This window comes from Cynocephalus volans, chromosome 4, assembly GCF_027409185.1.
Source record: "Cynocephalus volans isolate mCynVol1 chromosome 4, mCynVol1.pri, whole genome shotgun sequence".
Classification (NCBI taxonomy): Eukaryota; Metazoa; Chordata; class Mammalia; order Dermoptera; family Cynocephalidae; genus Cynocephalus; species Cynocephalus volans.
The window spans coordinates 124352778-124367648 of NC_084463.1; the positions used below are offsets into that span (position 1 = coordinate 124352778).

Here is a 14871-nt window from a genome sequence, read left to right on the forward strand (position 1 = left end):
GAATATCATTAAGTGTTTGTCTGACTAAAAGTATTGCAGTTATTTAAAGCTCTGAATTTATAGTATATATCCTAAGTGGTTGATTCCCTTTGGTGTTTCTCTCCCTTATCAACTTGAAACAAGTGTATACATTATTTTAACTCCCTCCATGTTGGAAGTTTACTTTTTCTTCTATGAAGCTAAGAAAAAATAAAAATGTTGTGTGTGTGTTCCTCATTTTCCCCTGGTTTCTAAATACCCAAGCCTTTCAAGCTGGGAGAAAAATTTCCTCGCATTTATTTACTTCTTTGCCTTTTATTTTAAAAGAAAAACCTTGGAATAACATTCTTTAAATTATAAGGAACCATCAATGGCAACTTTCATTGGCCTAATTTAACAACTTTCTTGAGGGGAGGAAACCATAAATACTAAAGGAAATGTGTATTGTTGTAGACAGAATCCTGATTTCTAAAACGTTAAAAAGTAAAAACAATGTGCATCTAACAATTGCTGAATAAGCATATATGGTTTAGATCAAGTCCAGTACCCCATCCATTTCCTAAGATGTCCTCATTAAGGGATAATATGTTCTGAATGTTTGTGTCCCCCCAAAATTTATATGTTGAAACCTAATCACCAATGTGATGGTATTAAGTGGTGGGACCTTTGGAAAGAGATTAGATTATGAGGGCAGTGCCCTCATGAATGAGATTACTGACTTTGTAAAATAGCCTAAAAGAGCTCAATCATCCCACCCACCATGTGAGGATACATTTGGACCTCATCAGACACAAAATCTCTCAGTGCCTTGATCTTGGACTTCCCAAACTCCAGAACTGTGAGAAATAAATTTCTGTTTTTTGTAAATCTATGGTATTTTATAATATTATATTTTATATTATATTTATATTATATTTATATAGTATTATATTTTATTATAGCAGCCTGAATAGGCTAAGAAAAGGGGCTCTTAAGGAATTTGAAAAAATATCATGACCTCTGCCAGTAATTTAGAAACAAATCATCTATATTTATATATCACCCTAAACCATATGGCTTTGCTTAATATGGGATATAATGTTTCCAAATGCAAAATGACATACTTCAAAAGGAAAAGCTAATTTCTTGTTATTAAAAGAAAAATAAATTGAAACACATGTGTATATCAAACAGTACTGTAAAGTGGTTTCTCACGATCAGTTTTAGGAAGTTCTAAAATAGAAGATGATTTCTACAATGAATCAGATTGATAGAGTGTCTCTGGTTTAATTTTGAATACCACTGCAGGTGTTTTTGCTCATGTTTTAAATTTAATCGCACTTTGGAGAAATTAATGCATCTTTCAGCTGCCTGGCCACAACAGTATATTTTATTTAAATCTAAAAAAATAATGGGCTAAGCACATTTACATAATTTATCATATTTGACAATCTAGAGTGGTCCCAGGTTCTGATTTTCACCATGAAAATTCATTGACGCTTATCATTCCACCTTGTAATTAAATATAGTGATTTACAGCCTTTCATTTAGTTGGAACAATAACTATTTCTGTCTTGTGGTTATAGATGCCTCCTCCTACTTGTTTTGTGCCTATTTTATGATCCTTATTCATAGGCTTTCTCTTGACTCTACACATAATCAGTTCAATAAATTTATTTTTGCTTGATTTAGCCATTGTTGGATATGATTATTTGAAACAGAAATCCCAATTAATATCTGAAAGCATTATGTAAAAAGGAGGTCCATAGTAATCTTTACTATTTTCTTTACATTTACATATAGGAAGACTATTGAAATATACTGGACTTAGAATCATTCACTTCTGTTTTGTAGCCCAGAGTTTTTGTTGGACTTGAGATACCATGTAAACTATGCTGAAAATATGATATTTTAATTTTCCAGTCAAAAATAAAAACTAGATTAATGGGGTATATTTATTAAGAAAGTTTTTTGGTCACTGTCAGATTTGAGTATGAGCTTTACCATATAGGCCATGAGAAATATTAAATGACAATTTTAGACAGCGTTGACATGTATGCAAGCTGAGTTCCCATGAAGTTATAAGGATATTTGTTTTTAAGTTTCCCAGTATTTGAACACCATTCAAATGATTGTGAGAGGTATTCCAGAATTATGTAAACAATGGCATTAGCAGGGAATATAAACTTGGTTACTTGGATGCTCTTCCTTGCTGTTCTGCATCATAGGAAGTGACAAAATTATGTTATCAGGTAGCATATGAGGGTGGGGGGGTCAAGAGACTAGGGTAGCTGATGCTAAAAGAATGTAATTGAAAAAGCCAGGAATATTGTAGCTTCAAGAGTGGTGTTATCAAGGTGGAAAGGAGGTACAAACAACATCACCAGGTTCAGCGTTTCTTTCTCCTTATTCAGGTCTTTTTCTATGTAAGATCTCTTTTCAGATGAGCTCTGACTTATATGCCTTCAGCACCTTTTCCCCCCATAATTATAGGAAAAAAATTGATTTATATCTGAGTCTCATCAGCAATGCCTGTGTTACTTTACCATATCTGGGCAAGGTTCTGATTGGCTGGGTTTGAGTTTGAACCTTATCTTTCCCTTGATATTGTGATTGGAGTTAGTGCCACAGAAGCCACAAGGAATTAACATGATCTAATTTTTACTAAGCTAAAAAAGCGGTCTCATGAAGCACTCTTAAAATTTCAAATGAATAAGAGCTAAGTTCAATGCCCTATCCCCTTCCTGAGTTAACCTCAATGAGAAAATCTTTGATCACTTATAAAATTTTATTACATCTGCAACCAATTTAGAATTCAAGTTGGCAAGACCAGCACTCAACTAGGGTGTCTTCACCACTCGGATGGTGGCATGGCTGAATGGTAGTGGCTTTACTTAAACATTTATAAAATGAAACTATCATTCACAGCTTCTCAATTCTAAGTCTTTTTGTAAAAATATAAGCCTTTATTAATGTAGCAATTAATGTACACATATTTACAGTGTCCTTTTTGTTCTCTAAAAGCATCATGCAGACCAAGAGAAGAGAAATATTCTTCTGTGTCTTAAAGTTGAGTATTTAAGATGTTCAGCTATTGTCCAATGAAGTAATACAACAAAATAATATCACATAGTCAATGGATTGCCACCTTAGTCCTCAGCAATAACATTTTCATTATCCAAAATTTATTCATTCATTCAATCATTCATTCATTAATGTTATTCATTCATATTCATTAAATAACTTCAAGTCAAACAATGTTTCTGGCACTGGAAAACAGAAAAACTAGACACAGATTTTAGTTGTGATAAAGAAGAAACTGAATATAAACAACAGCAAAAACAAAAGTATGAAGTTTACTCCTCAGCAATTTTGTGGAATGTTTATACAACATGCCTACATACAAACATGCACACACTATAAACTCTATTCATAGCACCACCTTTCTTAGTCTGTTTTGCATATTGCTATTTATTTTCATTTGAATACTATTTCATTGTGAACACTCTATTGAAATATTAAATTCCAGTAAGATAACAACATAAATTTTTGAAGAACATTACACATAATTGAATCACCTAATAACATAAAAGTTTTTATCTTCTTATCTTGCCTTTTGGATTTAAATATACATGTTTAAGTTTTACAGGTATGAATTCCAAATTCAGAGAGCATTTTATTTCTATGTTTTTACTTAATATTACAATAGAATATTTAAAGACCTGGCATGTGCTTTTTTAAACTTCCATTCAATTTTTTTTCTTTTCCTTCTTTATTTATTTATTTTAATATTATTTTTTTACATTCTATAATGTTGTTACAGTGCAGTTGGGAAGGAGAGGGAGAGGGGAAAGGGGAAGGACATGTAATGCAAGAAGGAGGAAGGAGGAGGGACAGGATTGAGGTCTGTGGCACCCCTTCATTTCCACAAGGGAGCCCATGGGGTTTCCAATGGTGTCTTGGTCACTGCTGGGCTTGGGTGCAGATGTCAAGGAGATGTAGCAAAAGCCCTCATCCCCTACTACCCCAGCTTGGGAACTGGGGGCCCTTCTTGCTATGGCTTGGTAGTCATCACTGGGCTGGTTGTGTGTGTCAGGCGCATGGCCAAGGTCTGAGGCCTCCTACTTCCACAGGTCGGGAGCTTTCTGCAGCAGCTCTGTAGTCATTCCTGGACTGGCTGCATGTGTTGGGGGAGCATGGCCGAGCCTAAGACTTTGGTTCCCCACCACCTTGGATTGGGAGAGCCTGGGGGGGCAGCCTGCAGTGGCTCAGTGGTCATTGCTAGGCTGGCCGTGCTTGTTGGGGGGATGTGGCTGAGGCCCTCATCCCCCACCATCAGGATTGGTTGCAGATGTTGGGGGGCATTGCTGAGGCCCCTATCCCTCACCCCTTTCTGGCTTGGTAGCCCAGGGGACTTCCCTTCTAGGTGTTATAGGTGTTCTTTGGTGAAATGAGACCTCTGCTAGTTAATATGGAAATTTGTCTCTGGATTGTGGGTATTCTGTTTTTACATCCAGCTCTGTGTTGGATTATTTGCTGTTCCCACCATTTAAACTCTGCAGTGGAACTAATTTGTTGTCCTTTGCTTACTTCTAAAATGGGAGAACTTTCTGTGGGAACCAGTACTTGAGCTGTGTGGTTGAGGTAAATTGCTGCTTTGCTGCTGATTCCCTAGGGAAGGCTTTTTGTGAGGCTCAGGTTTTGATGGTGGACTTTATAAGTACTTTCCACTCTCTAGAGATCCAGTACACCTCGATTGTGCAGAAACTCTGGTCTGAGCCTGAGTCTTTTCATCAAACTGCACCCCATGCAGTTCTGTATTCCTGACTAGTCTCTTCTGTGTGGTCCTATGCTGATTGAGGTGCAGATCAGCTGTCCTTGCTGTGCCCCAGTGTTCTCCCCGTGGGTCCATCTCCCCATTGCCTGTGCTTCAAACACTTCCTATGGGATGGGCCATGCTCTGGTCCCTTTTAATGACACACTGGCCTGTGAGTGGTTCCTTTTTTTTAGTTGTTGTGGCTCCTATGTGGGTCCACGGGAACCCTATTAGTGGTATTGCTGGCCTGGGGGCAACAAAGGCCCTCTTCTCCTTTGCTGCCTCCAAGCAACTTCATCCAAAGGGCACAGCTGCAGCTTTTGCCAGCTCCTGCTTCATGTCCTCAGCAGCTCCAGCCTGGAAGCAGATGAGATTTATAAAGGCCGGAGCGATTTTTTCTTTCTCTCATACTGGCTTCTGCATACTGTAGGTCTCTCCTCCTGTTCCCCTGAGTTCTAGTGACCCCAACGTGGCTGTATTTCTTTTTTATAGTTGTAAATTGGTTGATTTGTGGGAGAGAGTGATGCTGAGGACCGTCTATTCCATCATCTTGACCAGAAATCCCATTCAATTTTATTCAGGCACACAAGCATATACACATATATATGCACATATACATGGATTATTGTTTTTGTATTTTTTTTTTTCCAAATTGGAGCCAGAGTTTTATTTTTATTTTTATTTTTATTTATTTATTTATTTTATTTTATTTTATTTTGTCAATAAACATTGTGGCTGATTATTGCTCCCCCTCACCAAAACCTCCCTCCCTTCTCCCTCCCCCACTCCACCCCAACAATGTCCTTTCTGTCTGCTTGTCGTATCAACTTCAAGTAATTGTGGTTGTTATATCTTCTCCCCCCCCCGTTTTTTTTTTTTTGTGTGTGTGTGTGTGTGTGTGTGTGAATTTATATATTAATTTTTAGCTCCCACCAATAAGTGAGAACATGTGGTATTTCTCTTTCTGTGCCTGACTTGTTTCACTTAATATAATTCTCTCAAGGTCCATCCATGTTGTTGCAAATGGCAGTATTTCATTCGTTTTTATAGCTGAGTAGTATTCCATTGTGTAGATGTACCACATTTTCCGTATCCACTCATCTGATGATGGGCATTTGGGCTGGCTCCAACTCTTGGCTATTGTAAAGAGTGCTGCGATGAACATTGGGGAACAGGTATACCTTCGACTTGATGGTTTCCATTCCTCTGGGTATATTCCCAACAGTGGGATAGCTGGGTCATATGGGAGATCTATCTGCAATTGTTTGAGGAACCTCCATACCATTTTCCATAGAGGCTGCACCATTTTGCAGTCCCACCAACAATGTATGAGAGTTCCTTTTTCTCCGCAACCTCACCAGCATTTATCGTTCAGAGTCTTTTGGATTTTAGCCATCCTAACTGGGGATAGATGGTATCTCAATGTGGTTTTGATTTGCATTTCCTGGATGCTGAGTGATGTTGAGCATTTTTTCATATGTCTGTTGGCCATTTGTATATCTTCCTTAGAGAAATGCCTACTTAGCTCTTTTGCCCATTTTTTAATTGGGTTGCTTGTTTTCTTCTTGTAAAGTTGTTTGAGTTCCTTATATATTCTGGATATTAATCCTTTGTCAGAAGTATATTTTGCAAATATTTTCTCCCACTCTATTGGTTGTCTTTTAACTCTGTTAATTGTTTCTTTTGCTGTGCAGAAGCTTTTTAGTTTGATATAATCCCATTTGTTTATTTTTCCTTTGGTTGCCCATGCTTTTGGGCTCGTATTCATGAAGTCTGTGTCCAGTCCTATTTCCTGAAGTGTTTCTCCTATGTTTTCTTTAAGAAGTTTTATTGTCTCAGGGTGTATATTTAAATCCTTAATCCATTTTGAGTTGATTTTAGTATACAGTGAGAGGTATGGATCTAGTTTCATTCTCCTGCATATGGATATCCAATTATCCCAGCACCATTTGCTGAAGAGGCAGTCCCTTCCCCAGTGAATAGGCTTGGTGCCTTTGTCAAAGATCAGATGGAAGTAAGTGTGTGGGTTTATTTTTGGATTCTCTATTCTATTCCATTGGTCAGTGTGTCTGTTTTTATGCCAGTACCATACTGTTTTGGTTATTATAGCTTTGTAGTATAGCTTAAAGTCAGGTAGTGTTATGCCTCCAGCTTTATTTTTTGAGCCAGAGTTTTAAACATTAATTTCCCTGAAAACTGTTTTTCTCCAAAACCAATTTAATATGAACATCAGTCCAAGAGATTAGTTATAAATCTAATTGATTATTTTTGATAGCTATATAATTTACATTGTACATTCTGTGTTTCAATTATTTGTTTTAGTGTCTATAACTCAAACTAACCCAGAAAGTGAGCTCTTTAAAGCAGATAACACCCATTTCGTATTCATATTCTCAAGATTTAACACAGAGTTTGGCATGTAGAGGTCAGTGAATATCGATGAGTAAATAGAGTATGTGTGAATGAATAAATATTTTTATTTTTTCTAAAAAAGTTATACCCTTTAGACAGTACGTTTGACAGAGGTTAACTGGGGTGATGTGGAATTGGAAGTGGGGATCTATCGGAGCAAGTAGGGAGATCATAGAGAACTTTCAGATGCAATCACAGGCACTGAAATTAGAATAGTCATTGACTACATGGAAGGAGGAGAGAAAAAATTACAAACTGGGTTAATGGCTAGGTTAAGTCAGAGTCTTGGAATTGAGAATGAGTAACCAATCTAACATGGCTACAGCTGAGTTTTATAGGTAAGAATAAAGACTGGTGAGAGATTGTCGAATTTCCTATCTCTTGAAAGTAAAGCTATTTACAATTTATAATACTTCATGAGAGATTTTGAATGGGGTGGCATATGATTCTAACCATATTTTAGAAGTTTGCTCTGTAACGAATGTGTTAAATAGGTTGAGTTGAAGAGAACATTAAAATAAACTAGAAAATTGGCTCTTTGAAGAATCTAGTAAATGGGGGCCTGGGCTAGAGGAGGGACAATGTGATGCAAATTTAGAAATGATTATGAGGGAAAGAACGATCTAAGAAAATCAATCAGATCTCAAATCTAACTTTGTCCCTTTCCTCATTCCTTTGACATAGAGTCATACCCCTTTTCATGTGGAAGAGAATGCCAAAATGAAATTTGGAATTAAGAAAAATATATATCGGCAATTCTAAATAGTATAAAAATCGATGTAATTCATTTGTATATAATTATGTGTAGTTATAACAGATGCCGAGATATGCATCATTGGACGAATTTAAGAGATTCCACTGCTGAGAGTAAAATAAAAAAGTAAAAATATTTTCAAAATTGTACAACTCCTCGTTTATGCTTTTTTTTATATTTGGCATATTTGTGAGAAAATATCCATAAGGATAAACAAGACGTGAAAAGAGGTTAGGTAAATCTGGAGAGTCAAACACATTCAAGACATCCAGTTTATACTTATTAGTCACAATTATCAAAAAATCAGGTAGGTATGTCAGATCCTCCAACACATTTTCCAGGAATCTGGCCAAATTTCAGTAACATTGTCTTTGAAAAATAAATTTAAAATCAGATGTGTCAGAGTGGTGCACATATTCATATGAAGTGTCACAAATTCTTCTGTAAAGAGTTTTCTCTCTCTCTCTCTCTCTCTCAAAAATATTTCTAACCTCATATGAAAGTAGCAAATATTTACTCATCAGTCTTTTTGTGGTAAATGCTAAAAATCTTTGAGAGACACTTGGGAATAGACTGAAATTCTGGAATGAGTAGGCAGAAAATGAAGGCAGAAAAATACAGATTCCTATTACATGCGACCACATATTAAACTCCAAATCAAAGTGGCTTTGTTGCATCATTTTCTGAGACAAAATAAAATAAAGTAAATAAATAAATAAATAAACCCCAAAAGCGTAGGTTGTCTTTCAACCTGTTGAAAAGACTGGTAGTTTTCCTAATTTACTTTTTTCTGGAAATAATATACGTGTCCATATATTGACAATTTTCTTTCACTTCCTCTAAACTGGATAAAGTGATGCAGTGAAAACAATACCATTTTTTCTACACTTTGGATGATTGGAAGGTTTAGAAATTCCTTTACTTATTCATTTGCACTTATAGGTCATGTATATGTGTCTCATGAAGAATAGCTTTATTGATTCATTTACTGCAGATTATGTGTCTTTTATAATTTTTTCATATTACACTGGTCTTCAGAATTATTGTATATTTTATAATTTGTGATTTAGAAATTATGTATGGTGGAATGTGAGATTTGAAGTGGTAACAATACTAATTCTAAGAAGACTTATCAATAGACTAAATAGACTCTAGAAAATCAAAAGAGTAAAAGAAAAATAAATTATGAGTGGTAGGCAAAACATGACCATATTGATTACATTACATTACATGTAAATACTTCAACTGAGGAACAAAAATTTCCAAACTGTACAAAAGTACAAATCCAATTATATGATGATTATAAAAGATCCAACTTATATATAAAGTCACAGATCAGACTAAAGTAAAAATATGGAAATATGTGCATATATGCCATGCAGACTGCAAAAGAAAAAAACTGGCATGTCTAATATCAGATGACTTACGAGTGACAAAAAATTATAAGAGACAGAGAGGAGCATTTTATAATGCTAAAAGGGGCAATTCTTCTCAAAGACATGATTCTTAACTTTGTAAGCAACTAAGAGTAGCTTCAAAATATATGAAGCAATAGCTGACAGAATTGAAAGAAAGAATAGACAAATCTATAATAACTTCTGGGTATTTTAATATCACTTTCAAGCCAATAGATAGAACAAAGAGAGAAAAATCAGTAAAAATATAGAAGCTTAAAATATAGTAACTGCCAAGCTCTTTACATATTGCTGATGAAACTGGAAGTCTCTGATTTTTAAATCAATTTCATCATCTTTGCCAATGACAGCTGTTGACTTTTGTTTTTGTTTTTGTTTTTGTTTCCATTTGTTTTAAGGGTCTAATATTCCTGCTGCTTCTTGTATCTGATAATTTTGAGTGAATACTGAATTGTGATTATTGCACTTTTAGGCAATTGGATTTTGTTATTCTATAAAAATGTTAAGTTTTATTCCTGTAGATAATATTTATTCGAGTCTTTTCTTTTGAATCTTGTTTTTAAACTTCATAAAGTTGGTCCCGATGAACCTTTACAGTAGGAATGCTTTAGCCCTAATGGTAAGGCAGTCCCTTCTGGGGTCTTTATTAAGTACCTCAGCTGTTTAAGTCTTTTCATTCAGACTAGCTATTATCTATGTTAGTGCTAGTGAATTTACACCATGAAGTTTCTTTTTGGTGGTGGTTTACCTTGGTGGCCTTGTGGCATGTCACTTTATGCATATGCACATTTCCATTAACTTAAAGACACCAGGGGACCTCTGAAAATCTATAGCCCTTTTGCTACATCACTCCCAACCCTCTGTTGCTTTGTCGCACAAACTCTAACTGATCACGTTCCTCTAATGTTGAACCCTTTCTTCTAAACTAATCAAACATAGATAAGGAGTTTTTGGAGTATCTTTATAGAAATGCAAACTTCACTGGTGGTGTGGAATGTTCAGCATTGTTGGTTACTCTATAAATTTGGCAGACACAACCAGATCACTGAAAAATCTTTTCCAAATAATTAAGAAATAATCTATTCTGGGTATTCAGTCTGAGAAACAGAGGAGAGAAAAGTTCAATAGGATAAATAATACGTTAAAAACTGTTCCTGTGTAGTCTATCCTACTTAAAATGTGTGTTTCTTCTCAGAAAAATATAAAATTATATCATTTTGAGTCCCCAAAATTAGAATATATTATAATCTTTATCATTTCAAATCAGCATTCAAAATTTTCCCCGAGTATTGGCAGCCTTAATAAATGAACTAACAAGAAAAAAAAAAAAAGAAGAAAGAAGGAAGGAAGGAAGGAAGAAGAAAAAGAAAAAGAAAAAAATAATAAATGTAAGCAGACATGCCCATTTAAAATAATTTAGACAATATACACCAATTTCAAATGTTATTAATTTATAGTCATTTCTTGTTTCTAATAAAGTTACTTAAGTGTGGATGGTTTGTGTGGGAGCATAAATTCTCATATCAAATGTACTTTACTCATCTTGTCTCAATTTTAAAGACAGACATTTTAACCTACAATTTGAACAACACTGAAGAGTTGGGACATATCAGTATATATCCCCTTATTGTAGTATGCATGCCTTTAAATATGGGAATAATGTATATCAGACTGTCTTTTAAAACTCTAATCTTGTGCCTTTTTGTATGATGAATATATACAAATATTTGCAAAAAGACATTAATTATATGAATCAAGATAACTCTCTCCCCATTGGTGTAAAACATTTTATGATATTTTAATTCTAATTGACTTTTTTACAATTTCAATACTTAGCTAAAGAGGAAAAAATACACAAATGATTCTTTCAAACTGGTACAGCTGTACCCTCTCACTGCATGATAAAAAAAACAAAATAGAAAATAATGTTCAAAATCAGGTGGGAATTATGAGTGGAGAACTTTTAAATAGGATGCATTTACTCATTCATTTGTTCATTCCTCTGTTCATTCCTCTGCATTAAGCGTTGTTCACTTTGCTCATGATGCTCCTCAGACTGGCTCTCTTTAGAGTCATTGTGTATGAGATGCACTGTAGAGTATGTTTACTCCTGTAGAGCCAATACAAAGGTTTTACAAAATTCTCTGTTTTCTTTTAGCCTGCCTGTCTAAAAGGAATCTATGTACCTCAGTTATTGGGGCAAAAGAAAACCCTAGGAGTAATGAAACAGATATTAAATAGCTATAAGGGTTTAGACTCAGATAGTTAAGAACTGTTCGAGGAACAAACATTTGTCTATGAATCTATGTTAATTATAGGATATCCAAGAGGTTAACAAAAGATCGGTCTGCACTCATACCCAGCAGAGAGAGCATATTTGTGAGGACTGGAGACGAAATCGCTTCTGGGCATCAAGGAGCCCTTTGAGTGCAATGTGCAGGCATCAGGAATGTAAGAGAACTCTGAAACTATAGCCTTCAAAGAGAATGCACACCCTGTGATGAGTTTCTGTCTATGTTATAATAAGTGCAAGATGACCAGCATCCAGATGATAGTAGGAATAAATGCTTACAGTTTAGAGGGGTGCTTCCAGAAACTAGCATCTATTGCTAATTTGAAACTAAAATTGTTTTATAAAATTGCATGTGTAAATGTAATAACAGAAGTTAAATGTAAGGTCAAATAAAGTTTTATCTTTTTAAATAAATGTGTTAATGCTAATGCATCAAAATTTTAATTGAATGAAAGTAACATTTTTTACATTACAGATTTAGCTCTGCACTATACAAATCCATCACATCTTACATCATGAAGGTCTCATATGGGGAAAAAAAAACCATAAAGTAATAATGCTGACATACTTAAGGAAATGCTTAATATTTTATCACTCATTAGCAATAAAACTATGTTTCTTTCCTCAGAATAAAAGCTTGAAAAACAAACTCTTGTCAGGAAACAAGCTGTGTGGCATTCACGCAGAAGAGGTGAGTGAATTTTCTCTTCTAGATTCAACAGGCTGAAAAAAAATTAGTGCTGATTATTATTATTATTATTATTAAACTCAGACACTAGTAATTTTTTCCCCCTTAAAAAAATGAAAACTTTTGAATGAGAAAATACAATATATTTTAAACTTTTTGGTATCTTTGAATGTTTAACATTGCACAGCTCGAAGATTTCTTTCTTTTTTTTTTTATTAAAGACAGTTAAGTGCCACTTTAATAGAATGATTTTCTGAATTCCTTTCTTACCTGGATTATCAGGATTTTTTTTTTTTATAACGAATTCCTGGAAGTCCATGGAATTTCTAATTTTTTTTTTCCTTGTACCATCTATGTTTCTCTACAAAGTTTTGCAGTGACAATTGACTGTCAGAATGAAATTCTGGGACTAACCATAAACCTTACAAAATAATATATTGATTGATTGCTGAGTAGCGAAATTGACTCACGAGTTTCCCAGGGGAAAATAAGTCATTCAAGTTAATTTAGTTTTAAATAAAATAATTTCCTGTACTTACCATATCCAATCTATCTGTTCTTATGATGTCCTGTTTAATGTAAAATGTAGCTAACAGTAGGTAATTCTTAGTGATAGCAATGAAATGGTAGAGATAATGTCACAGTATGTGATTGTACTTCAAAGAGAGGAGATAAGTTACTGTGTTAGGTGGATCCCCCAAGAAGCAGGCACAAAGATAAATTACATGTGCAAGAAACTTACTTAAGAAAAAGCAGGTGAATAATAAGGAACAGGTATAAGAGGTTTTATATCATGGTGAAGACCTGATACCTGTGAAGGATAAGGGAAGAAAGGAGGTTTGGGTAGAACACAAACAGTAGATGACACAAGTTAAAAGTCTACACCATTTTTCATGGTAGTCTGGAAGTAGGGTAAAGAGCTGCTGAAACAGCTCTGTCCTCTTCTAAATATAGAACCACCCCTGGTTTTAAGTATCGTTACCTCTCATTATCATCTTCCATCAGGAGAGAAAGGGAAGGTTACCTGGTGAAGAGAAAGCATAGCTATTTATGACTCCAGCCAGGGAACAGGGTCATCTATCTCATTGCATGCTATTTGCCAGAACTAGGTCACATGCCTTTGCCAAAATGAAGGGAGGCTGGAAAATGCTTTTAGGTCACTGGTTATGTGCCCAGCCCACACTTGAGATTTCTCTTATTAAAGAAGGTGAGAATAGTCCTTGATAAACAAGTAAAAGTCATTATCACAAACATGAAAATTCCAGTCTAACATGCAATATAATAATACCTTTCATAATATCTTCCCAATAATCTTGTGTATACAATGAATAATAAATTTCATTATAGAACCTAAAGGTTGATGCTCCGAGAGATGCCAGACTGAATGTTTTGTAGATTTGACGCAGTGTTTCATGACATTGCACTTTTTATTATGATAGAAATAGACTTGGACATTTTTTATATTTGCTAGGTTTCTAGAAATACCACAAATATGGCTTGTGCAGGTTCTGAATATCACTTACAAGAGGGTAAGCTAGTGGAATGATGCTTTGAATAAGAGATAGAAGCTGTACTCTGAGAAAGTCAACATGTTCCGAGGGTCCCCACAGCACTCCTGTATGTAAAAGAAAGGAGGTTCCTGGGAGAAAGTATCTGTAGTGTTTAGAAGAAACAAAAAAACAATCAGGGTCTACCCTTATTTTTTAGCCTTAATTTTAGTTCAAGAATAATCAAATCCCATTGTCATCCAATAGACTGTCAATTTTTAAATTTGCCATGGCCAAGCATTATCAAGGGAAGCTACTACAAATATCATCTACCATCATCACCACTATTATTTCATGAAAGAAGTGCTCTTTGAACATAGAAGTGTAAGAGGAAAAACAAAATCAGACTAAAAGATAGTTTCCTAAATGTGGTATATGAGCCAAGCTAACATGTTCTGTCATGGTTGGCCTCCCCTTCATCTTCTCCCCTTCCTCACCTTTTTCTTATAGTCATCATCATCATTATCAAAAACTTTAATTTTCTGGTGGACTTGTGAAAACTTTCTGACTTATACGCACCGACATTGAGAATTGCATTCAAAATTACTAAAATTCCCTGTATAGTAATATCTTAATTGTTGAAAGAATATTCTTGTGACTTTTCAAAATGTTGCCAACAAGCTAAAAGAAAGCAAAGTGTAAACTGGGTTTACAGTTAATGTTCATTACCAAAAATGGATGCACTCAGAATGTATTTATTCTTTGCATAATCTTTCACCAAATACTCAGACAGGATTTTGCTTTTTTAACTCACTGAAAATTAAAAGATGGCTGGAATATGCTACGCAGAGAAGAAATGAGTGACTGTGAGAAGAACTTTTCAAAATTATTTTTTATCATGATGACAAAGCTGAACTAATCTAGCCATTCAAGGTCATTAAGTGCAGGGGGGAAAAAGCCATCTAGGTATTATTGTACTTCCTGAATGAATCACTGTTTAATAAAATAATTGACATATGAATAATGATTCCAAATTATGAAGAAAAAT

At 34.8% G+C, this 14871-nt stretch overlaps 1 protein-coding gene across 1 annotated transcript in view; it reads left to right on the top strand.

The window, feature by feature from the left end:
• The window catches only part of LUZP2 (leucine zipper protein 2), a 502288-nt gene that overhangs the window by 359387 nt on the left and 128030 nt on the right, over positions 1–14871 (top strand). The window contains exon 6 of the mRNA XM_063095866.1: positions 12277–12339. Within this exon, the coding sequence (XP_062951936.1) occupies positions 12277–12339 (63 nt within the window). The remainder of the gene's footprint in view (positions 1–12276; positions 12340–14871) is intronic.